The 24,336-nt window shown below is 62.2% G+C and overlaps 1 protein-coding gene across 1 annotated transcript in view; it reads left to right on the top strand.

Annotated features, from left to right (window-relative positions):
* Window positions 1-2,194: 2,194 nt before the first annotated feature.
* Window positions 2,195-24,336, top strand: part of ARID3A (AT-rich interaction domain 3A) — a 35,533-nt gene continuing 13,391 nt past the window's right edge. The window contains exons 1-3 of the mRNA XM_075543892.1: window positions 2,195-2,309; window positions 5,236-5,868; window positions 6,710-7,052. Of these exons, the coding sequence (XP_075400007.1) occupies window positions 5,495-5,868; window positions 6,710-7,052 (717 nt within the window). The 5' untranslated portion in view covers window positions 2,195-2,309; window positions 5,236-5,494. The remainder of the gene's footprint in view (window positions 2,310-5,235; window positions 5,869-6,709; window positions 7,053-24,336) is intronic.

Below are 24,336 nucleotides of genomic sequence, written 5' to 3'. Positions count from 1 at the left end.
ATTTCATTCATTCAGCTAATACTTTTAAGCACCTACTAAGTACCAGGCTCAGTCCTGGGGCTTACACCATGGGGAGGGGGGTCTTCTGAGGAGGTGACATGCTAGAGCTTGAATCTGAAGGGGCTGGCCATGGGGCTGTGGGAGCTTCAGGCAGTGGGGTCAGCCAATGCAAAGGCCTGAGGTGGGCAGGCGTGAGGGGTATGAGCAGGGTGGGAGGTGGGCAGTGGCCTGGGTGCTGGAGGAGGGTCCCAGACTGTGGTTGTGAAGCTGAGGTAGCTCTTTGGTGCATCTGGCTGACACTGGACACTGGACTTGGGGGTTGGGGAGCGGGGGCTAGGCTCGCCGGGCTGGTTTACCACCAGAGAGGGCAGCTACATACCCAGCCAGAGTACAGCTGGGATGGGGAGTGGGGGGCGCAACTCCCCCAGCTCCAGGCATCCCAAGATGGGTCTGGAGCCAACCAGTCTGTGTATAAATTCCCAGCTCCCTCATTTGGCTAAAAATAGGACCCCCCCACCAGGCAGCTGTGATGTCCATGTAAGCCTTGCTCCTGGGCCCCAGCTGGGGTGGTGGTGGCAGAGGAAACAGACCTGCCCCCTTCCGGGATCCCTGCTCATATCCCTGTGAGCAGATCCAAGTCTCACTAACCCTCAACTCAAGTCCAAGAGGAAGGAGCAAATTGGAACCCATTTTACAGAGGGGGAAACTGAGGCACGGTTTGTGTCCCACCCCACTGTTACCCCAAATGCAGCTAGCCCAGGTGGGGCAAGGGGATGGATGCTAGTCTGTCTGGAGGTGTTGCCTGTGTCTCAGTGCCCTGGCCCTTTAAGGATCATGGCTCTCCCCTCCTCACCCTCCAAGTTCACCTGCCTGTCAGTGAGGCACGAAAATTCCCCCACCTCAGGGAAGACGTTGTGACTCTTCCCTGGAGGTAAGCAGCTGAGATGGGTGTTTAATAGCCTAAAGGTACTGACCTCCCAGTGGGCCAACCAGACCCTAGGACCTCAGGCCCTAGTTCTGTGTGTGTGTGTGTGTGTGTGTGTGTGTAGGTAGGTAGGTAGGTAGGTAGGGGGGTGGATAGAGACATTTCCGGCCTGGGGTAGGAGGCTACTTCCCCCCTCAGGCCTGTCACAGGGCTTGGGGAAAGGGCAGGCTGAAGTGGTCTCCCAGGGTAAAGACGGGGTATAAGCCCTGCCCGCCGGCCATGGCATCCGCCTGGGGTAGGGGAGGGGGTGCTGTCCCCCACATCTGTGCGGGCAACCTGAGTTCCCCGACTGGCCACCCCCCACCCTCTAAGCCCCCAGAGGCCACCGCAGGGAGCAGGTTCTGTTGGATCCCACGCCCACCACCCATTCCCCTGTGTTGTTTGCAGCTCTGTGTAATGAGGCGGTGACAATTTTATGAGCACCCCGCAGTGGACACCGGCCGGTGACGAGGAGACGTCGACGCGGAGAAACGTGGGGACGGCGGTCTTGCCTCTCCTGCCTCTGCTCCTGATGGGGTTCCCGGGGCCTGGCGTCCACCCCACGCCCACTTGGAGGCCAACCCCTTCCCACCTGGCCGGTCCCCACTTCGGAGCCACGGGCCCTTCCCTTGTCCCCTGACACTCCTCTCTACCTCCAACCCTTAACCTGGTCTCTAATCCTCCACCACGCCCATTCTACCGTGGAGCAAACCGAGGCTCCCAGCCGGTTGCAGTGTAAGGGGTCGGGGTAAAACTCCAAGTCCGGAAGGCCGCTCCTCCGTGACCGGTAAGCGAAGGACTCAGACCGCGCGAGGTTCTACTCCCTACGGGGCCGAGGCTCGAGCTCAGCTCCTCCCACCTCGGGCGCTCCCAGCTCCGGCCGCGCCCTTCGCGCCCTCTACGCTCCGTCCCCGGCACGCACTTTGCCCACCGTCCCTAGGGTGAGGGCGGGGCCTCCCGCGTCTACCCCCCCTCCTCCTTTTATTATTTATTATCACTTAAAGGGGCCGCGACCTCAAAAATTTCCGTCCACTCTCTTCGCCCCCAGCACCCCAGGGCGAGTTCTACGTCGCTCGGGACCGAGCGCTGGGCCGTGGGGGCGTCCGGGGGAGGGGGAGGGGGCCTCGCGAGACCCCTCCCCGCGTCCCGGGCCGTCGCGCTGAATCACCGGCGAGGTATTTGCATCAGAGAGCGATTCGTCAGCCGCTGATTTGTCTGCGGGGCGGTGAGCGCGCCCGGGGGTTGGGGGGGGGCAGGGCGCGGAGGGGCGGGGGAGGCCGCGCGCGGGGCGACTTTACCAATCGGCTCTGATGGGGGTGTAGACGCGGACGCGACTGGCGGCGCGGTGAGTCGGCGCGCAGCGCGAAGCCGGCGGCGGTCCCGGGCTGGCCGCGCGCAGCCGGGGCCCCGAGGTCACTGGCCGGGTCCGGCCGGACGCGGGCGCGCTCTCCCCAGAGGCCCCCCGCGCGGTGAGGCTGGGCCTGCCGGCGGCCTTAAAAACCACGGGTTCCGGCCGCAGGGTGGGCGCAGCGTGCCCCGGAGTGGATGCGGGTTGGGGGTGGTCCCCAAAGTTAAGCAGGAAAGTGGAGAGGGCCTGGAGCCCTGAGCGCGACCCTGGACCGTCGGGGCCAGGGTGGACTCCTCCGCGCCCGCTCCTCCCGGGTCTCTCCGTCTCCTAAATTGCGCAGGGGCGCACCGGGGTGGAGGGGGCGGTCGGGGATCACGGGCGCGCGCTCCCCCTCCCCACCCCAGCGGAAGGAAATCGTCTCGGTGCGCGCGCGGGGGGCTACGCCTGTTCGGCTTTGTATTTAATGTTTGCCCTCGTAATTAAGGCGTTTATCGGGGCGCCCGAGAGAGGGGTGGGGGCGCCGGGTGGCCAGGCGCGCGCGCAGGCGGGCGACCCTTCCTGGCCCGCTGGTTTATTTATAAAGTCGCCTCCGAGGGCACAAGGGGCCCCGGGAGGCATCGCTGGTCCCTGCGCTCGGAGTCTGGGCTCGGCTCCCCGTCGGAGCCCCCAGGAGAAAGCGGTCCCCCAAAGTTTCCAAGGCCGCCCCCTACCCCATACAAAAGCGGCCTCAGGAAGTGCGGGAAGGCTTGTTGGTCAATTCCAACGATGGGCGTCCGAGCCCGGCGGCCGCTTGGTCAACGCCTTCCGTTTGCGCTCGCTCGGCGGCCGGGGGAAGCCATTGCCCCCCCCCCCATGCAAATCGGCCGCTTTCGTAGAAGCCTTTGAAAGCCCGACGGGGTTTTTGCAGTTCTATTTCTTGTCCAGTTTTTCTTTTTCACTTCCTCCGCTCGCCCCCACCCCGGGGCCCTTTTCACCCCTTCCCCAGCTTTCTGCCCCGCCCCTCCCCCTCGGCTTCCCCTCTTGGAGTGAGGGCCCCTGGGCCCCAAGCTTACACAACTCTTTAAATAACCGTGTTTTGCAAGGCCCCAGCCCAGCGGGTGACCTCTCTGGGCAGCACTGGGGGAGGGTGTGGCCCGATCCCCCCTCCCAACGACCACCCTGCAACCCCCCCCCTGTACCCATTCCGGCCCAGGGTCCAGGGCCTGCCTCCCCCTTGCCTCCCTCGGTAAGGTTGTCATAAAGTGGGGGTGGGGGCTGAGGACAAAGGGTTCATTGGGGGAGGGGTCTGGAGGAGGTGGGCGTCTCCAGTGTAGGGTTAATTGGTGGGGATGGGGGGGGAGTGTAGTCCTGGCCTGCGTGGGGTGAGGGGGCGCTAGGGTTCCCACCTGTCCCCACCACCCACCCAATGAGGAGGCCTACTTCGTGCCCCTCCCCCACAGCAGGACTGAAGGGAAGGGTCATTAAACCCAGCCGACTTGGGGGGGGACCCTGGGGGGAGTGGCTTCCTCTGGCCTCTTCCTTCTGCCCCCCAAAGGGGTGGCGTCGCCTGGAGCATTTCCGTAGTGGGGGTGTGTGTGTGGCTAGTCTTGAAGTTGTCAAAGGTGGGGGAGGGGCAGTGAACCCAACCAGACCAGACACTGGGCATGAAGTGGCCCCTCAGCACTTCTGGGGCCCGAGGGTGGCCACTGCCCAGGGGGTGGGAGGGTGGGTGGATGCTACTCTTCCCTTCTCTGAAGGTCAGGGGCTGCCTAGTCACTTCCCAGCCCCAGTCCAGGGGCCTTTGTGTGCTGGGACTGGGCCCTCACCAGGCAGACTCGGAGACTGGGGCCCTTACACACCCCACCACCTGCTCCCACCCCACTGCCCCTTCCAACAGTGCTGAAGTCACAGTGGGGATCCTGGGGGGCGGCCATTTGAGGAGTGGGACATTGCAAGGAGAGAGGTGTAGCTCCCCCACCCAGGGGTCCCTACTCCATCTCCCACCCCCAGCCTGATGGGCCCAGGACTGGCCTAGGAGCATTTGGGGGCTCATTGCTCAGTGGTGGGGTGTGTGGAGTTCTGGGCCCATGAAAGGCCTGGCTGTGTCCCCTCCCCCTTCCCTACCATGCAGTGTGGGCTGTCCCTGGGGGCTGTTGGTCTCTGCCCACTGTTTTATTGGTGGCCTTGGTGGGTGGGGGTGGGGGACATTGGTGCTCCTGCCCCTGGTCCCCGGTTGTGTCTAGTGTCAGGGTGTCAGGGACCCTCAGCACTAGTGGGGACCAAGCAAAGTGCATTCTGGGAAGTTACCTCCACTTGGGGGCCCCAGAGGCCTCCCTCCTTGCTAAGCAAGGATCCGTCAGGTATCCTCAGGGCCTCAGGCCCCTGTGCCCCAGCACAAAGAGGTAGGGACAGAGACTCACCCCGTGTGGCCTGAGGGAGGAGGACTTCTGGGGCCCTCTGTCTCTTCCTCCATAAGGGACTGCCTGACCCCCATGGACACACCTATGGGGGTGCTACAGCTACTGCATTTCTCCCGTGGTGGTCTTGGCCCCCCTCCCCATCAGGGCCTTGAGATGAAGTGGGCATGCCCTGGGGATGGGCAGGTGGTAGCCCTGCACGTGTGGCCAGTGGTGACTGCTGTCCTCAGCCATGGGTGAAGCAGAGTGCAGGGACCCCGCCCTGGAGGGATGCACCTATGGGAGCCTGAGCAGCACCTGGAACCCAGCCTAGAAGCCTCCTGGCCCTCCCTGGCAGCCAATCAGAGCAGGAGAGTAGTCTCTAAGATGAGCCATTTTCCCCCAGGGCAGCGGGCCTGGGGGCAGCTGGCAAGGGGGCCCGTGGGGAGTCCCAGTCTGGAGGCTCCAGCTTTGCTCCATTGGGAGGGCTGGAGGGACTTTCCCAGGGTCTCTGGGTGCCCTGACCCCCTTGCCTTGCCTCCCCACAGGTTTGTACCAATGCTTGGATGAGCCGGCCACCCGCTGCCCGGCATCACGCTTGACAAGGAGGCCCCTTAAAGGCCTGCTGCTGGCATGCCCTGCCAGCCCTTGGCCTGAGCCCGGCGGCCCCCGCCCCTGCCCCCTGCCACCCTGCACTGCCCCGGCTCCCCCGCGGCCCCCACCCTGCAGTGCGGCCGGGCACCCTCCCCACAGGGGCCGCCCCCTCCGCCTGCGCCCAGTGCCCGGGGCGGCCCGGCCCGCAGGGCCATGAAGCTGCAGGCTGTGATGGAGACCCTGCTGCAGCGCCAGCAGAGAGCCCGCCAGGAGCTGGAGGCCCGCCAGCCACCCGAGCCCCCCGCCGGCCCCCCGGCCCGCGCCCGGCCCCCCGCCACCACCGAGGAGGACCGGGAGCCCGAGAGCACCCGGATGCAGCAGGCGCAGATGGCCGCCCTGGCCGCCATGCGCGCTGTGGCCGCGGGCTTGGGTCACCCGGCCAGCCCCCGAGGGGGCTCTGAGGACGAGGATGCCACCACCCCCAAGGGCACCCCCAACCCGCCTGCAGCCCCCGGCCGAGGCCAGGAGGGGCCCCCGCCAGGCGAAGGCGTGGGGCACTTTGAGGACCTGGTCTCAGACGAGGACCTGTGAGTTGGGCCATGTGGCCAGCGGACCCGGGGGCTGGTGTTTGGGGGGCATCTCTTGCTGGTGGGGCCCCATGGGCCAGTGCTCCCTTGGGCAGGCCTGTGGCCAGGGTTGGGTTAGGACCGTGCTAAGTGTGTTCCATGGCTTGTCCTTGTCCCCCTCCCCCACATCATGCACCACCTCCGGCCTGTGCTGGAGCTGGAGTGACCCCGGGACCACATGGAGCCTCGAGTCGGAGAGATGTTGGAGGGGAGAAGGGGGACAGGGCCAGGTCAAGGTGCAGCTGTGGAGGATCCCGGGGAGGCTCCGAGGGTTGGGGGCCCAGCCAGCAGGCGAGCAGGTGCCCCGTGCTCACTTACTGAGCTGCAGGAACAGTTAGGTGCACACCCACCCACCCACACACACACACACACCCACGTGTGTGCCAGAGGTTGTGTGGCTGGCCTGAGTCTCTCCCACCCCAAGTCCCTCAGAGTCCTTGCCAAAGGGACAGGCCCGGTGGGGACTCTTGGGAAAGCCCTGCCTCGAGTTTGCGGGGACTGTGTCTGCAGGTGGGGGAAAGCAGCGGGGGTCTTGAAGGCCAGGGTCCCATGGGAAGACGTGACTGGGCTTTGGAGGCCAGTCAGGCTGGCTGTGGAGCGAGGCGTGGTGGGGGGGGGAAGGCAGGCCCGAGCTGCAAGCAGGGCACTGGTGTCTTGTGGGATAGGCCCAGGTAGAGCGGGCCCAACACCCTCCGCTGATGGCCAGGGGCAGCCTCTCTGTAGCGTGAGCTGGTGGAGAAGCCACAGCAGGAACTGGGCCCAAGCCCCTCTGCCCCTGACTCCCGCCCTCTGCCCCCCACAGCAAGCACAGGTGGGAGGAGGAGGAGCTGGAGGAAGACCTGGCCGAGGAGGACGAGGACCTAGATGAGGAGGAGGAAGAGGAGGAGGAGGAAGACTACGAGGAGGACGAGGATGAGGAAGAGGGGCTGGGCCCCCCGGGGCCAGCTGGCCTGGGCTCCGGAGCTCTGTTTCCCCGCAAGGCCCAGCCAACCCAGCCCTTCCGCAGCGATGGCGTACCCCGGGCGCTGGCTGGCCAGGAACGCCAGGGTCCTGGCCCTGCCCACCCTGGGGGCACTGCCCACTCGGTGCCCCCCCTGCAGCCGCCAGACCACGGGGACTGGACCTATGAGGAGCAGTTCAAGCAGGTAGGCCCCGGGGCAGGTGCCAGGGATGTGGATCTCCACTTTGGGTTGTGGGAAGCACTCATTCAATGTGGGGGTGTCATGGGGGTGCTTATTCAATGTGGAGGTGTTCGTTCAATGTGGGAATGCTCCCCAGTGTCCCCTCCAGGGGGCCTGGCCGGCAGCAGGCGTCTGGGCATCAAAGGCCAGGAGGTGGTCAGAGTGAGCGTGTATGGGAGAACCTCGGCTGAGCAGCTCACTGGGGGGCAGGGCTTGCATGCAGGCAGCGACGGATCCCCATGGATGTGGTGTGGGATCTGATGTGATCGGTCAGGTACTGTGGACACTAAGCAGGGTGTGTGTGGCTGTCCTGTCCTCGAGCAAAGTCCAGCCGCCCGCTGTGTCGGAGGGGAGGTTGGGGAGCACAGACACTGGTCCAACTGTGGTTGTACTGGGGTCAAGGCTGTGCGGGTAGCTGAGGTTGAGCCGGCAGGGCCTCGGGGGTCCAGTGGTGGACGGAGCCCTGGGCCTAGGAGGGGAGGAAGCCGGGGCTGAGGCAGGGGCAGAGGAAGTGGCCAGGCGGGGCAGCCTTTGAAGGCGGCCTCTGGGCTGGGCAGATGGTAACCAGATGGCCACCTTGGGCAGCTGGCCCCACTGGACCTCCTCCTCCCATCTGAGGCCGGGACCCCTGGGGCTGCCCGGGTGGGGGGCAGGGCCTGGCACGCCGTGTGGCTGGGGCAGCCCCAGGGGAACCTGGGCTCGGGGCCTCTTCTCAGCACAGAGGTGTCCTGTGGAACCGGCCAAGAATTAGGGCCCAGTCCCGGAACTGTCCTTCCCCTTGTTTCTGTGGGTACTTCGGGGAGATGGGTGCCCTGGGAGCGACAGTGCCGGGCAGTGCTGTGGGGCATGGGGTGTGAAGGGAGGCTCCTGGGGGGTCGTGGGGGGCAGGCCTGGAACTTCTGAGCAGAGCCATCGGAGGATTTGCACAGCAGGGTGGAAGCCATGCCCCATGGGGCTCTGAGGCCTGCTGCGGGGAGGGCCCTGGGAGTGTGTGCCCGAACCTGCCCACTCTGTGGCAGCATGGCTCATCCAGTGGCAGTGGCAGGAAGACCACGGGCTGAAGCAGCAGGCTCTGTGCCTGACCCAGCTGCCACCCTGCCCTCTGCCCTCCTTCCTTGACCACTGCCCAGGCCCCCTTGGCTCCTGAGCCCTTTGCTGATCAGGGATTGGGGGTGGCCAGGCTGGGCAGGGGCCCAGTTCCCTGACCCCAGAGCCACTAGACCCCAATGGTGATGTCGAAGGGCCGCTTCTGGGTCTTTCTGAGATGGGGAAACCAAGGCCGGGACATTCCCTGCCATCGAGTCAATGTGGACTCACGGTGACCCTACAGGACAGGGCGGGACAGCCTCTGTGGGTGTCTGAGCCTGTAACTATGGGAATAGAAAGCCCCGTCTTGCTCCCTTCATGCAGGCTGGTGGTTTCAAACTGCCGACCCTGCAGGTGGCTGCCAACTCCAACACTAGACCGTCGGGACACCTGCTCAAGACCAGACGAGATGGCGGGGGCGGAGTGGACAGGTAGCATGGCCACATAGTCCACGCCCCTCGAAGGGCTGAGTGGTAACGGGTTCATATCCACACTGCCCTCACGGTGTCCTTTTGTCAAGGTTGTCTGGATGCTGGGGTGGCAGCTGGCATCTTAGGCTGGGGACACCCAGAGGGCCCATCAGGAGGAGACATAGGGGCCAGTGGCAGGAAGGAGCCAACCATGGGTTCCCCCAAACCACAAACCAAGCTGACTGCCGAGAACTGTCTCCCAGAGGTTCCAAGACTCAATCTCAGAGTGCCCCTTTCTCCTGAGAGTGGCCCCTGAGCAGTCCAGTGCCCGGCCGCTGAGGCCCCAGGGCCCCAGGTGTGTGTGGGGGTGGTGGGGGTGGGGGCATATGTGCAAAGGCCCTGGGATAGGTGGAATGTGACTGCACCAGGCTCAGACGGCACCTGATTGGGTCTCCCAGAGGTTGAGGTTGGAGGCTATGGGACGGGTGTAGGCCAGCAGGCCTGCCTGTGGCCCGGCCAGCTGCCTGGCTGGGCCACACCTGCGCTGCAGTGTCCACAGTAGCCTGGCCCTGCTGGCCAGCAGATGTGGGTCCTGTTGACTCTGGAGCTGGCCCCCTTCCTGGCACGCGGCAGCCCGGCCGGCCGCCCACTTGGCCCGCTCCCTGCTGCTTCCGCCTGGTCTTGGCAGGCACAGGCCGACTTCCACGTGCAAACCCTCAGCCGCCGTCTGGGGGAGCTGCCAGTGGGCTCCCTGCCCAGGGCACGGAGTGAACGGTCAGATGGGCGACTCGGATGTCAGCCTGCTGCCCCAGTTGGCACTCCTGAGACCCCCTGCAGGGGCCCTGGTGATGTTGTGGCCACAATCCAATCCGCCGGGTGCCTGGCGGTAGGTGGGTGCTCTCGGAGACCCTCGGGAGCTGCTCAGCCCGGTCCTGGGGGGGTGAGGGGATGGGGTTGGGCATGCGGTCGGAGGCATCGCTGGTGCCAGGCCCTTGCGCCCTGATGTGTTGCCCACCATCGTTTCTTGTGGTGTGGCTGTCACTGCCCGTGTGTGTGTGTAGGGGACACTCGGGCTGCGCCGCTGTAATGGTCTGTGTCCCTGGGCCCAGCCCGTCTGTCCACTGGCAGGGGCTGAGCCTGGGTCTGGAAGGCTCCCTCATGGGCAGCCACTTAATTGGGAGACAGTGCTGTGGAGTCCCAACCCCCACGGATGGACGGAGGGACGTGTGTGAGCAGCGGTGCTTGTGTTTCACAGTCGCGTGTCAGCCCGCCACGTCCGACCCCCACCCTCGGCCAGCTTACCACGTGCACCGGCCCCCCCATCCTCAGACACCCGCTGGGCTGCCCGTGGCTGGATTTACCTGTTGGCAACTTTCTTGGGTGCAGGTGGTGCAGGCCTGTGCCTGGCTGTGCTTGCCCGTGTCACACGCAGGTCCTGTCCCTGCTGTGGGTGACCCTGTGTGGGGGCAGGATGGCTGTGTCATGTAACGGTTGTACCGTGTGGTGGTTGAACTGTGTGATGATTGTGTCATGCGGTACCTGTACCATGTGGCAATCGTAGTGTGTGGTGGTTGTGTTGTGTGACAGTTGTGTCATGTGGTGGTTGTGTCTTAAGGCGTTTTATCATGTGGCAGTTGTATTGTGTGGCGGTTGTGCTGTGTGGCGGTTGTGTCGTGTATTTGTGTCATGTGGCGGTTGTACATGGTGGTTGTATCATATGGTGGCTGTGTCATGTGGCGGTTGTGCTGTGTGGCGGTTGTGTCATGTATTTGTGTCATGTGGCGGTTGTACATGGTGGCTGTGTCATGTGGCGGTTGTGCTGCGTGGCGGTTGTGTCATGTGGTGGCTGTGTCACTTGATGTCATCTGAGTGGCCGTCCTATGGCTCTCTGTGTGAGGAGCTGTGGCCTGTGGCTACCGGTGTTGAGAGTAAGGGCCAGTGTTTTCCATCAGTGTCTGCCCAGCCTTCCGCCCTCCCGTGGTTTGGATCTGCATCGTGGCCAGGACCCCCCACTGTCCCAGGTCATGTCCAGGGCCCCAGAGTTGCAAATGGGCCAAGGACAGCAGGAGGGGCAGTCAGGGGACCATGTGCCCTGTCCTCACGCAAAGGAGGAGCCCTCAGCCCCCCGCGCTGCCCCTGTACAGATGGGGGAGCGGAGTTGTTTGCTGGCTGCAGGGGTGTGTGTGTCGGGCTGGGCTGGGATCCAGGACCTGTGGGAGGTACTGCCTAGCTGAAGGGGCCTCACCAGACCACTGGTCTGGGGCGTGCCTCCACCACACGCTGCCCTCTGGGACAGAACCTAGACACATGGGCAGAGGTGGGGCCGCCCTCAGGTGGCCTGGCATGGGCCATGCCCCCTCACCGTCCTTCCCCAGACCTCCCGCCCAGTATCGCAATCTCCCTCCACCTCCAGTCCCTGGGAGAAGCCTCCACCACCAAGGCGCCCTTAGCAGGAGGCAGGGGCCAATATGGGGCGTTTTTCAGCCTTTTATAGGGTCACCCCCGTGCACTCGCACAAGCACACACATGTACATACACCTGCGAGGGGGAGGTACTGGGAGCTGGTGTGTGGTGGGGGTGCTGATAGCTTGGGGCTGGGCCCTGAGAGCCCTTGGCAGGCCTGGCCCGGGCAGGAGTGGAGGAGCCAGCAGGCAGCTAGGCCAGCAGGGCTTCAGCGGGCGGGTTCAGACGGACGTTTCCGAGGACAGCCGGGGTTCTTGGTGGCAGGCCAGCATGGGCAGAGGTCCAGCAGCTGCCGGGAGCTCTCAGACACAGGGTATGTGCCGAGTGGCGGGCAGCCAGGCCCCCAACGCCAGTGGGATCTTCCTGGGCGCTGGGCTGGTGGCATTTGTGGGCAGGGGAGGTGGGCCGGGAGCCCCTGGGGTGCACGGCCGCCCCACCTGTCTATTGCAGCTGCTGTGGCTGCTGGCACAGGGCCAGCTGGGCTGTGGCGGGCATAGGAGGCTGCCTGCCCGCCAGCCCCTGGCACGGCGCCCTGGCCCGTGGCAGCACTGGGAACTGCCCTGGCTCGGCCGGAAGAACCTTATCTGGCCCTCACCCGCCACCCGGCCACCAGGTCAGAGCCCCACCGAGCCTGCCCACGCCCACACCAGTTCTCCACCCTGCTGCTCGCTGCCAAGCGTCCTGCCCGCCCCAAGCTTTCTAATAACACACGCCACTGGGCTGCAGATGCCACCCTCCAGACAGGGCTGCCGGCCCCACCTCCGGCCCGTGCTCACGTCCCACAGGGAGCGGGCCGTCTGCGTGACGGTGGTGGGTGGGCCAGCACAGGGTGACCCTGCAGTTAGTCTCACAAAGACGCGGAGCCTGAGCAAGTGGGCAAGTCAGGCAGCACCCAGAGCGGAGAGGAGCGGGCAGGACAGTGGGAGACGGCAGACCCTGGGAGCAGGGCAGTGAGGAGAGCCAGCCTTCCCCAAGAGCCAGTGCCCTGGCTCAGGCTGGCAGGCCCTCTGCTGAGAGTCCCGCCTGAGGGCTGCCTGCAGGCGTCTGTGGGGCTTCTGCTCCAGGAGGCACTGGCGCACCCAGATGGGCCCTGGTGGTGCGGCTGGGGAAGCAGGAGCCTGTCGACCCCTGTGCGGTGGGGCTGACCCACGGCTGCTCTGAGGGAAGAAGGCAGGAGTTGGTTTAACCCCGTTGCAGCGGCTGCGCCACGTGGTCGGCCCTGAGGGGGGTGCACGGATCCGAATGCATCAGGAAGTGTCCTCTTTCCCGGTCAGGGCCACGCAGTGCTTCCTCCCTTGTGGTCGCACCACCCCCGGCCTTGTGGACGTGAGCCTGCAAGGGCAGTGCCCGTCCCTCCCCGCTCTCTGATGCCAGGGGAGGGAGTCCCTCGGGGGCCGGGTCCTTGGCCACAGGAAGGCGCTGGGTGTTCCTGGTGGAGAACTTGAGAGGCGGGGGTGCCTGGGGGTGCTGGTGACAGGGCAGGTGTCAGGGCTCACGGGACAGGGCTTTCCCAGTCCGGTGGCCTCGGCTCTGCCCACACCTCCAGCCAACACAGAACTGCACGCCTGGGCCCTGCTGGGCGGGCGCCAGGAGGCTGTCTCCAGGGACGAGATGGCAGAGAAGCTCAGAGACAGGATCAGCTCGCCCCTGTGGGTTTCGGAGGCTGTGACTCTTTACGGGCGCAGACAGCCTCCTCCCTCTCCAAGCAGCGGCTGGGGGTTCCGAGTTGCAGTTAGCAGACCCTCGGAAGCCCCTCCCCAGCCAGGTCTCTCCTTCAGACCTCCCGCAACTCAGGTCTTCCATTATCGGCATCTGTGTTAGTCCGGGTAGGCTAGAGAAGCAAATCCAGGGAGACGCATGTGTGTAAGGGAGAACTTTATATCCAAGAGCAATTGTACACTGAGAAAACATCCCAGCCCAGGCCAATCCAGTCCATCAGTCCGATCTTACCCCAAATGTCCGTACTGGCCCATAAATTCCTCACGCAGCACATGCAATGACGTCAAATGCGGGAAGATCACAGGCCAGAGGGTAGGAGGTCTTGTGGACCCAGTGGCGGTGGAAGGATGTCAGCGCTGGCGTGGGTCTCCACGTGGCTCCTCCAGCTCCAGGGCTCTGGCCCCATCAGCGTAGCTCCATGTGGCTTGTCAGCAGGAAGACGGAGAAGCTTCGGACACGACGGACAGGAGACCTGATGAGCCCAGGGAGAGCCTCGAGGTCGCCTTTCATAAAGGAAGCGGAAGGTGGCGGAAGAGACCTGGGAGAACAGACCGGGGGACGGGTGTCGGGAGAGACGCTTGCCCAGGGTCGCCGACGGGGTGATGCCGCCAAGTTGGCAAGGAGGTTCCTGGAGACTGAGTGAGAAGTGTAACAAATACACGGAGGCCCAGAGCACGCAAAGCCCAAAGAGGAGGCACGCACGCAGCCAAAGGAATGGGAGGGGAGAAACCCAGCCTGGAGCTACCGTGTTGACGGGCCTTGTAGACAAGCCGGTGGGCTCCGAGGGAGGGACGGAAGGAATGCCGAGTTGTCTGTTGCCCATCGCCAAAGCCTCTGCTTGACCTTCCGCCATTCCAGGAGGCAGCAAGTGAGCAAGAAGCCAGGTGTGAAAGGAAGAGGTTCAGACTGCCCTGAAGGCATCTCTGGGGAAAATGAGTCTCCAGGAAGCGATGGAATGCCGACGGGATGTTTCAGCAACCTGGTGGAGCTCTGGAAGCCCACACCGGCGCAGACTAAGAATTTAAGACCAGCGCTGCCTGGCCCACCAGCCGGGAGAGGTTCCGCGTCCATCCGGATCCATTCCGAGGAAAGGTGGCCCAACGGAATGTGGGAATGATCAGCCTGGATTTTTCCAAGCGCCAGGGTTGGGAGAGGGCGTGGACGAGGGAGGGCCATCATCCTCCCATCAGACAGACAGATCCACCTGAAGGCAGACAGCACTGGAGAGATGATTCTGCTCCTCAGAAAAGCGTGAGACCGCGTGGGTGACAGCGCACCGTGGGTCCCCTTGCAGAGTACTGTGTCCCAGAACATGCAGTTGTGCTCGTGAGAGATGTCAGGTCAGGAGAGGGTGCCCCAGGGCTGTATCCTCTCACACGCTGTGCCGTCTGTGTGCCGCAGATCTGCAGAGGAGCCGGGTCACCCAAGGAGGTGGTGGTGTCAGGATCGGAGCCCATCTTAGGAACAGCTCGCCCTGTGCGGGTGACGCAGCCCTGCCTGCTGAGTGTGAGGAGGCCTGGAGGCCTTCAGCAGGGACGAGGACTCAGTGTGAGGGAGACCCCAAACAACTGCACTGCTAAACGCCATCGCGGTACACAGAGACAATAACGACGCTGCTAGGGGACTCGAGATCAGTGTTCACAGAGGGAGGTGGTCGGGAAGTCAAAGGAGGCTTCGTGTTGGGCGAATCTTCGGCACGAGGCCGCCTTGAAGACCAACCTCCAAAACAAGCGTGCTACTTTGAGGACTGAGGTGCCCCGGACCCAAGCCATGGCCGCCTCCACGGCCTCAGGTGCATGTGGAGGCGGATGGACACTGAGTGAGGAAGACAGAAGAAGAATCGGTGCATTTGGATGACGGCTGGGAGAGCGTACGGACTGTCCAAAGAGCAGACAGATCTGTCTTGGCAGAAGCACGGCCAAAGTGCCCCTGGGAGGCACCTGGCGAGACGTGGCCTCACCTACTGTGGACGTGTTGTCAGGAGAGACCAGTCCCTGGGGAGGGACGGCGTGCTCGGGAAGGAAGAGGGGCGGCGTTAAGAGGAAGGCTCGTCCCAAGATGGACGGACGCCGTGCCTGCAACAAGCTTGGCTGTCAGGGCAACTGGGAGGGTGACGTGGGGCCTGGCCGTGTCCCACTCGGACCACACAGGCTCACTGTGAGTGGGCCCAAGGGGCCGCTCTGAATCACAGGTGGGGCCCTACAGCGGGCAGCAGGGTGGTCCCAGCACCGCAGGTAGAAAGGCCTGGTGACCGGCCGTGGGGACAGGCTCTGCAATGTCCAACAGCACCTCTTGCGTCCATCTCTCTGTGTCTGTGTGTGGCATAGGCGTCGGGCCTGTTTGGGCGAGTCACGCGGGCCCTGGTGCGTAAGTGTCTGGAGGTTGCTCGCGCTGGATGGAGGGCTGGAGCCTGCACGTGGGGCACCCTCCCCGTGTCTGTGACTGCCCTTCTCGAGGAGCAGCTAGGTGGGGTGGGTGTGGCCGCACCCTTGTTGCTGCGGGGGGCCTGGGCCGCTGGTTAACCATTAGCGGAGGTGGCGGCTTGCCTCTATGGGTCAGTGGCTCTAGCCAGCGGCTGGAATGGGCTCTGGCCCCCCCCTCCCCGCTGGCCCTGCCTGTCAGGGCTCTTGAGACGGCTGTGCTGACTCAGCCCTGGCTGAGGCCTCTGTGCGGGGGTGGGGCGCATCAGGGCTCTCAGCCCCATGTGACCTGGCACGAGCCGCTCTGTGCCTCAGCTTCCCCACCTGATGTCCAGCACCCTCCCAGCCCCCCAATTCACTGACTCTTGGCCTGGGAGCTGCCCCAGCTGCTTACCGCTGCCCCATGGACCGCCCAGTGGGGTGCAGGGGCCCTGGCCCATTTCAGGGACCCAGGAGGTTGCCTGTTAAGGATGGGCTAGCAGACCCAATGCCCCTCCCCCCTGGGGTCAGAGGCCAGCCGAGGAGGCTCACCCGGTGGGTGGGCACGCGAGGGGGCGGGGCCCAGACCGCCTTCTCTCTGCTTGTCCCACAGCTGCAGCCTGCAGACAATTGGGGGTCACAGGGTTAAATGGTAACTAATCTGCCCATTGAAGGCCCATGAGGGACACAGCTAGGCCAGTGCTGTGGCTGGGCAGGCAGGCCCCGGGGTCCAGGGTCAGAGGACAGGGGAGGGACCTACAGCCAGCACCCCCCACTCCGCAGCCCCCTCCAAGACCCCACCACCCATGCATGCTGAGTGTCCAGTGCTCGGGCTTCCTGGTCAGCAAACGAGAGGACAGCATAATCCATGTACCAAAGGAAGCCGGCCCCCCCAAATGACCCTTGTTCCGGTCTGTCCTGACCCATAGCGACCCCACACACAAGGTAACACCCACGCCGTCACCCTCACAGCGGTCCCTATGCCTGAGCCCACGTGAGGCGGCAGCCACTGTGTCCGTCCATCTCCTCGAAGGCCGTCCTCTTCCCCTGCCACCTCTGCGCTTTACCAAGCACACTGCCCCTCTCCAGGGACTGCCCTCTCCTGTCCACTCGTCCAAAGGACACGACACGCAGTCTCTCTGGAGCGCCCTGACTGCACTGCTTCCGAGACTGAGGGTCTGTCCTCCTGGCTGTCGAGTTGTGCTGGATCATCCTCGCGCCCAGGTGGGGACAGTGCCCATGGGGCACTGATTCCAGATCCTTCTCTGTGGCAGCAGCGGGCCAGCCCCCCGGGCCTGTGGGCCGGCACCTTCCCCGCCACACGGCATGTCGGGCCTAGTCTTCAGAGCCTGCCACCAGTCCCCTCCGCCCGCTTTCTCAGCGTCCTCGAAGTGAGACGGGCTGAGGCTGGACCGGACACTCCGCTGCACCGCCTGGGAGAGCGAGGCCCTGCCCATCCGTGTGCAGACCCCCACCTCCGGGAGAGAGAGCTCTTGCTGATCCCACTGCCTGGCTCGGGTGCTTGCTGGATTTGGAAACCTGGCCTCCTGGTCTGGGGCCCCAGCCATGCCGTCAGGCCTGATCTTAGGGACCCCGGGCAATGGGGCAGGATGTGGGCATGGGCATGGGTGGACCTGGCTATCTGCCCTGGTGGTGCCTCTGGGTGCGAGCACTGACTGAGCCCCTGCTGTGTGCCTGGGTGGCACGGTGCCGCAGTCTGTGTGTGTGTGTGCGTGCGTCTGTGTGAAGGTCTTAGTGTATCTGTCTGTGTCTGCATGCCTGTGTGAACACTGAGTGAGCTCCTGCTGTATATACAGGGCACACCAGCTTGGCACCTTTCCTGGATGTGCCGGGTACTCAGAGGCGAGGGCGGAGTCACCGGATGGGTCTTATCTCCTGGGTGTGTCCCTGTCTGGTGCCCAGGAAGCCTGAGACTGTCCGTCTCTGAGTGTGCCCACAGCAGCGTCCTTGGACCTTAGAGGGTGGCCTCTGTACTTCTCCTTGGTCCCATGTGGGGGGCTCACACGTCATGGGGGGTCTGGGCACCTTGGCTTCCCTGACCATATGGCTGACTTGTTCACGCCCGCGTGGGGTTGGTGGCTGAGTCCCAGGAAAGGGGTGTTTACGTGGACATGGGGGTAGAAAGAAGCCCCTTGAGGTACGGCCCCATTTACAGACGACATGCAGCCCAGAGGGGCTGCTCCAGAGGCAGTGCCCGGCCGAGTCCTGCCCCACCGCTGGTCCAAGCGTCCACGTGCCCTGTCCTGGCTGTGGGTCAGCTGGGAGGGCAGGCCAGCCCAGGGGAGACTGGGATAGGCTGGGCAGGATGCCAGCCAGGGCAGGGGCCGCCGCCAGGGCAGGGAGCGGCAGCAGGTCTGTGCCTGAGCATGCCCACTACAGAGAGGGCCGCTTGGAGGGGCCGCCTGCCTGCCTGCCAGGGGGAAGGGCAGCTACAGGGGAATTATAGGACAGTGTGGCTGGGCGGGCCCTGAGAGGAAGAGGCAGACAGGCAGACAGGGTTGCTGAGGCTCAGAGCAGGGTGTCTGTGGGGGTCCCTTTGAAGCTGAGGAATGCATGGGAGGCCAGAGAGGAGAGGAGAGGACAATGGAGATGGGCAGTGGGGAGAGGGGGTCGAGGCTGAGTAGAGGCAGGAAGAGCAAGGGGACTCCTGAAATGAGGGGATCAGCCTTGCCCCGCTTAGGAACCCCAGTCTCTGAGGGTGGGGGGCAGGCCCAGGGCCTGTGAGTTGTGACCCCCTCCAGGATTGAACTAGGATTTAGAAGGGGGGAGATTTGGACTGGGCTTTTGAGATCCGTGGTAGAGATTTTCCAGGTCCCCCAAGGTGTGGGGCCCCTCCACAGCCGCCCTCCACCCGTGATGCTCTGCTGCCACGCCCGGGGTCGCCCTGAACCAGGAGCCAAGGGTGCCTCTGTGCCATGGTTTCTCTGCCTGTGACAGCCTGCAGCACACACACACACTGGCATCCTCCATCTCCTCACTGTGATCTGTGCTGGGTGTGTGTGTGTCTCCCCCCGCCCCCCAACTCCCTTGGACTCAGTTTCCCCAACTGTGAAAGGGGGCTGGTATGCAATGCCCTGAGGGAACCCTGGGGCCAGGTAGTTAGTCGAGAGCCTAAAGGCTGATATTCAAACCCATCCTGGCAGCCCGCCTGGGCCACAGCCACAGAACCCAGGGGAGCTCTCCAATGCCAGCCTGCGCATGTGTGTCCTGAGTACCAGCCTGCGTGCACGTGTGTGTCCTGAGTACCAGCCTGCGTGCACGTGTGTCTCCTGAGTACCTGCCTGCGTGCACGTGTGTGTCCTGAGTACCAGCCTGAGTGCGCGTGTGTCCTGAGTACCAGCCTGCATGCACGTGTGTGTCCTGAGTACCAGCCTGCATGCACGTGTGTGTTCTGAGTACCAGCCTGCGTGCGTGCGTGTCCTGAGTACTAGCCTGAGTGCATTGTGTGTCCTGAGTACCAGCCTGCGTGCACGTATGTGTCCTGAGTACCAGCCTGCGTGCATGTGTGTCCTGAGTACCAGCCTGCATGCATGTGTGTGTGTCCTGAGTACCAGCCTGCGAGCGTGTGTGTCCTGAGTACCAGCCTGCATGCATGTGTGTGTGTCCTGAGTACCAGCCTGTGTGCGTGTGTGTGTGTCCTGAGTACCAGCCTGAGTGCATTGTGTGTCCTGAGTACCAGCCTGCATGCATGTGTGTGTGTCCTGAGTACCAGCCTGCGTGCACGTGTGTGTCCTGAGTACCAACCTGTGTGCACGTGTGTATCCTGAGTACCAGCTGGCATGCACGTGTGTGTCCTGAGTGCCAGCCTGTGTGCACGTGTGTGTCCTGAGTACCAGCCTGAGTGTATTGTGTGTGTGTGTTCTGAGTACCAGCCTGCATGCATGTGTGTGTCCTGAGTACCAGCTTGCATGCATGTCCTGAGTACCAGCTGGCGTGCACGTGTGTGTCCTGAGTACCTGCCTGAGTGTATTGTGTGTGTGTGTCCTGAGTACCAGCCTGCATGCATGTGTGTGTCCTGAGTACCAGCCTGCGTGCATGTGTGTGTGTCCTGAGTACCAGCTGGCGTGCACATGTGTGTCCTGAGTACCAGCTGGCGTGCACGTGTGTGTCCTGAGTACCAGCCTGTGTGCACATGTGTGTGTCCTGAGTACCTGCCTGAGTGTATTGTGTGTATGTGTCCTGAGTACCAGCCTGCGTGCACGTGTGTGTCCTGAGTACCAGCCTGTGTGCACGTGTGTGTGTCCTGAGTACCTGCCTGAGTGTATTGTGTGTGTGTGTCCTGAGTACCAGCCTGCGTGCACGTGTGTGTCCTGAGTACCAGCCTGTGTGCACGTGTGTGTGTCCTGAGTACCTGCCTGAGTGTATTGTGTATGTGTCCTGAGTACCAGCCTGCGTGCATGTGTGTGTCCTGAGTACCAGCCTGAGTGCATTGTGTGTGTGTCCTGAGTGCCAGCCTGCGTGCACACGTGTGTGTGTCCTGATTACCGGCGTGCGTGCCCGAGTGCGTGTGTCCTGGGAGCCAGTTGCTTGCACAGGAGCGTACTGCTTCTACAGCTGTCCGCGGTTGCGTCTGTGCCAGGGAGTGGTGTCTGCTAGGAGCTCAGGCAACGAAGGGTGCTGGGCGGCCCGTGTCCTTGCCCCACCCAGAATCAGTTCCCCAATTCCCTGCAGGGGCGGGGTGGTGGAGGTGGACTGCAGCAGGCCTGGGAGATGACGGGAAATGAATGGGGTTGCCTGGCGGGGAGCCCCAGACTGGCTCAGGGGCACCCAGGTGCGTTGAAGGGGGCAGCGGCAGCGAGGGTCAGAGTTGGTCAAGCTGGTGTCGCCCAGGCCCAGGCCTTGCTGAAGCCCCACTGTGTCCCCGTGGGCCGTGTCTGCCATCTGTGAGTGGAGAGGCAGGCCTGCTGGCCTCGGGGAGAGTCCTGCTGGCTACTCCCCTGCCGGTCACCTCGTCCACAGCCTTCCTCCGGCACTCCGAAGCTCCACTTCACCACACCCATGGTCACCCTGACATCCCCGCCTGGCAGATGGGCGGCAGGCCAGTGGGCGACTCACCTCCATTGGACTCCATGTGGCCCCCTTTCCTGAGGTGGCCCCAGTGTCACCTCTGCAGTCGGCTTCGCCCTCCTCTCGGAGGGGCCATGCTGGCTTTGACTTTGACTTTGGGTCGCCCACCCCCACCAGACCCCCTGTCAGCAGTTGGGGGTGATTCCAGACAACTGGGCTTCTTCCACTTGACTGACCCCTGCTGTGACCCCACTGAGCCCTGTTCCCCCGTCATCCATTCTCCAACCTCTGTCCTCACCATCCACCCATCTGTCCATCCATCCATCCACACGTCCACCATCCGCCCATCCACACAACCACCATCTCTCCATCCACACGATCACCATCCATCCACATGGCCACCATCTGTCCATCCACATTTCCACCATCCACATGTCCATGGGTCAATCCAAACATCCACCATCAATCCATATGTTCACCATCTGTACGTCCACCATCCACACATCCACCATCTGTCTATCCACACATCCACCATCTGTCCATCCACCATCCGTCAATCCATATGTCTACCATCCATCCATCCACATGTCCACCATCTATCCATCCACACGTCCACCATCTACCATCTATCTATTCACACGTCCACCATCCACACATCCACCATCTATCCACCGACACATCCACACGTCCACCATCCATCCATCCACAGGGCCACCATCCATACGCCCACCATCCGTCAGTCCACACGGCCACCATCTATTCATCTACACATCCACCTTCTGTCTATCCACACGGCCACCTCCATCTATTATCTATCCTATCTGTTATCCACCCACCCTCCATCTGCCATCTGGTCTGCTCATCCTTTGGCTCCCTAATGTTCTCACAAGGTCACAAGCTGGGGTCAGGCACAGCCTGACAGTGCAGGCCAAGTCCCTCCCTATCCTGTGGAGCCCGGCAGCAACTGCCCCCACCCTACCCCCTCACTTTCCACAGTTGCAGAAAGGGCTCAAGGGAGGTGGCTGTGGGTGTTGCGGGTCTGTCCCCAGGGACAGCCGCTCCCTGGCCACCTGGGGTCCCCCCGCCCTCGGGCAGCAACAGTCACAAGAGCTGAGTCATCTCGAGCGGGGTGGGGGTGGGGTAGTGCCCCACAAGGCGGGAGGGCCTTATCAGGGACCCTTGGGGCACAGGTGGTGCTGTCAGGTACCAGGCTGAGGCCTGTTGCCCTCTGCCCTCTCCCCTCTCTGTTAGGGACCTGGGCTCTGTCCTTGGGGCCTGTCACCTGTTGGGGGTTGGGGATGGGGGTGTGTTCAGGGAGCAGGTGGGAAACCAGAGCGTCAATGTCTGACCAGGTGACATGCAGCCCTCGGCCATGCTGAGTTTGGGGGCTTTGGTGGAGGGCAGTTTGGGGTCAGGCAGGGTCCCTGATGGTGGATGGGGTCAGTGCAGAGGCCCTGAGGTGGCTGGAGCCAGGTGAGGAGGGGTCAGGCTTTCTCCAGAGGGCGTAGGGAGCCCCACCCGAGGGGCACAAGCAGATCAGATCCGGAGCCCCTTGATTCCAGAACGTCAGCCCCACCCTCTGGGAGGCAGTCCTACCTGACCTTCCTACCTGGTTTTACCTAGGCCTTTAAGGGGGGGGGGGCGGCTGGGGAGACCACCACCAGCTGCCACCTTCCCTTACCCTCAGTTACACTGTAGTTACACCATAGTCTCAGTGTTACACTGTAGTCTCAGAATACTATACTGTAGTATCAGAGAGTTACACTGTAGTCTCAGAGAGTTACACTGTAGTCTGAGAGTTACACTGTAGTCTCAGAGAGTTATACTGTACTCTCAGAGTGTTACACTGTACTCTCAGAGTTACACTGTAGTCTCAGTTACACTGTAGTCTCACACAGTTACACTGTAATCTCAGAGTGTTACACTGTAGTCTGAGTTACACTATAGTCTCAGACAGTTACATTGTAGTTTGAGAGTTACACTGTAGTCTCAGAGTGTTACACTGTAGTCTCAGAGTTACACTGTAGTCTCAGAGTGTTACACTGTAGTCTCAGAGTTACACTATAGTCTCAGAGTGTTACACTGTAGTCTCAGAGTGTTACACTGTAGTCTGAGAGTTACACTAGTCTGAGAGAGTTACACTAGTCTCCGAGTGTTACACTGTAGTCTCAGAGAGTTACACTGTAGTCTGAGAGTTACACTGTAGTCTCAGAGAGTTACACTGTAGTCTGAGAGTTACACTGTAGTCTGAGAGTGTTACGCTGTAGTCTCAGAGTGTTACGCTGTAGTCTCAGAGTTACACTGTAGTCTGAGTGTTACGCTGTAGTCTCAGAGTTACACTATAGTCTCAGACAGTTACACTGTAGTCTCAGAGAGTTACACTGTAGTCTCAGAGTTACACTGTAGTCTGAGTGTTACGCTGTAGTCTCAGAGTTACACTATAGTCTCACACAGATACACTGTAGTCTCAGAGAGTTACACTGTAGTCTCAGACAGTTACACTAGTCTGAGAGTTACATTGTAGTCTCAGAGTGTTACACTGTATTCTCAGAGTGTTACACTGTAGTCTGAGTTACACTGTAGTCTCAGAATAACACTATAGTCTCAGAGAGTTACACTGTAGTCTCAGACAGTTACACTGTAGTCTGAGAGTTACATTGTAGTCTCAGACAGTTACATTGTAGTCTTAGAGTTAGGCTGTAGTCTCAGAGAGTTACACTGTAGTCTCAGAATTACACTAGTCTCAGAGAGTTACACTGTAGTCTCAGAGTTACACTGTAGTCTCAGAGTTACACTGTAGTCTCAGAGTAACACTATAGTCTCAGAGAGTTACACTGTAGTCTCAGACAGTTACACTGTAGTCTCAGAGCATTATATTGTAGTCTCAGAGCATTACACTGTAGTCTCAGAGTGTTACACTGTAGTCTCAGAGTTACACTATAGTCTCAGAGATTTACACTGTAGTCTCAGACAGTTACACCGTAGTCTCAGAGTGTTACACTGGAGTTACACTGTTAATATTACAAAGCATCAGCTCTTCCAGAGCCTGAAGGACACTGGAGCAAGTGAGGTTTCACAGGGATGTTCCTCGCTGCACTGGTCCCAGGGCCAGCCCAAGTGCCCACCCCCAGTTGATGGACAAATGCGATGGCTCTGTCCCTGCCAGTGGCCTCACCAGAGAGAGCACTGCGGTTCCGACACAGGCTACAATACGGCTGACCTTGAACCCGTGCTGCAGAGTTGACAGTAGCCAGACCTTGTGCATGGTGGTTCAGGACAGGCAACCCCCCAGAGACAGGACAGGGGTTGTCGTGTGCTGTGGCCTCATAAGTGTTGGCCTGCTAGCCTCACGTAGTCAGTGGTTCAAACCCACCAGCTGTCTGGACGCTCCTACAAGGACCCACAGCCTGGGAACCTCCCGTGGGAGCCAGACTCGGCACTGGGTGTTAAGCACGGGGCTTGCTGGCGGAGAGATGGGGCCTCGGCTCTGCCCTGTAGGGCCATTGCGTAGGCCCACAGGCTGGCGACTGCACACTTGTACACGGCAGCAGTTTCCCGTAAATTCCAGCCTTGAGACGTTTTGTTCTGTAAAGATCACGTGAGAGTCTCCTACATGCCTTCACTCTCTCTCCCCCACTGCTCACTTGTTTTTTCTCCACCTTTGGTCGTCAGTAACCCCTGAGGGGGCCCCCTCTCCCTGAGTAGGGGGCCAGGGTCTTGCCTGCTCTTCTCCCTGCTGAGCCCTTGAGGCCAGCAGGTGGGTGGCTGCTGAGTGAGACGGAGCCCACCTACTCTGTGCAGACCACCACAGACCTAAGAGAAAGCAGTCTGGGGTTTCCATGGGAGGATGAGGGGAAGTGGAGCAGAAATTGCCCCCTCCGCTCCACCCTGTGGGCCGCACTGGGGTCCCTGTGAACCCCCTGGGCAGTGGGCACATAGCTGGTTCCTTGGTCACCTTTGTCCCCTGGTCTGGTGTCCGCCCGACCCCTCCTAGCTTCCCTGTCCTGGGTACCCCCCTCCCCTCTGCCAGTAGGGAGGGAGGCGGTCCCCACTGGGGCCTCAGGGACTTTGTCCCTTGGAGGGGGCTGAGCAGACACTGAATGGGGGCGAAGGTTCTCTTGGGCCCCAAGAGCAAAGTGAGCG

Source organism: Tenrec ecaudatus, chromosome 1 (assembly GCF_050624435.1).
Source record: "Tenrec ecaudatus isolate mTenEca1 chromosome 1, mTenEca1.hap1, whole genome shotgun sequence".
In the NCBI taxonomy this organism is placed as follows: domain Eukaryota; kingdom Metazoa; phylum Chordata; class Mammalia; order Afrosoricida; family Tenrecidae; genus Tenrec; species Tenrec ecaudatus.
Note: the sequence above shows the minus strand (reverse complement) of the source record. Positions and strands in the feature narration are given on the sequence as shown.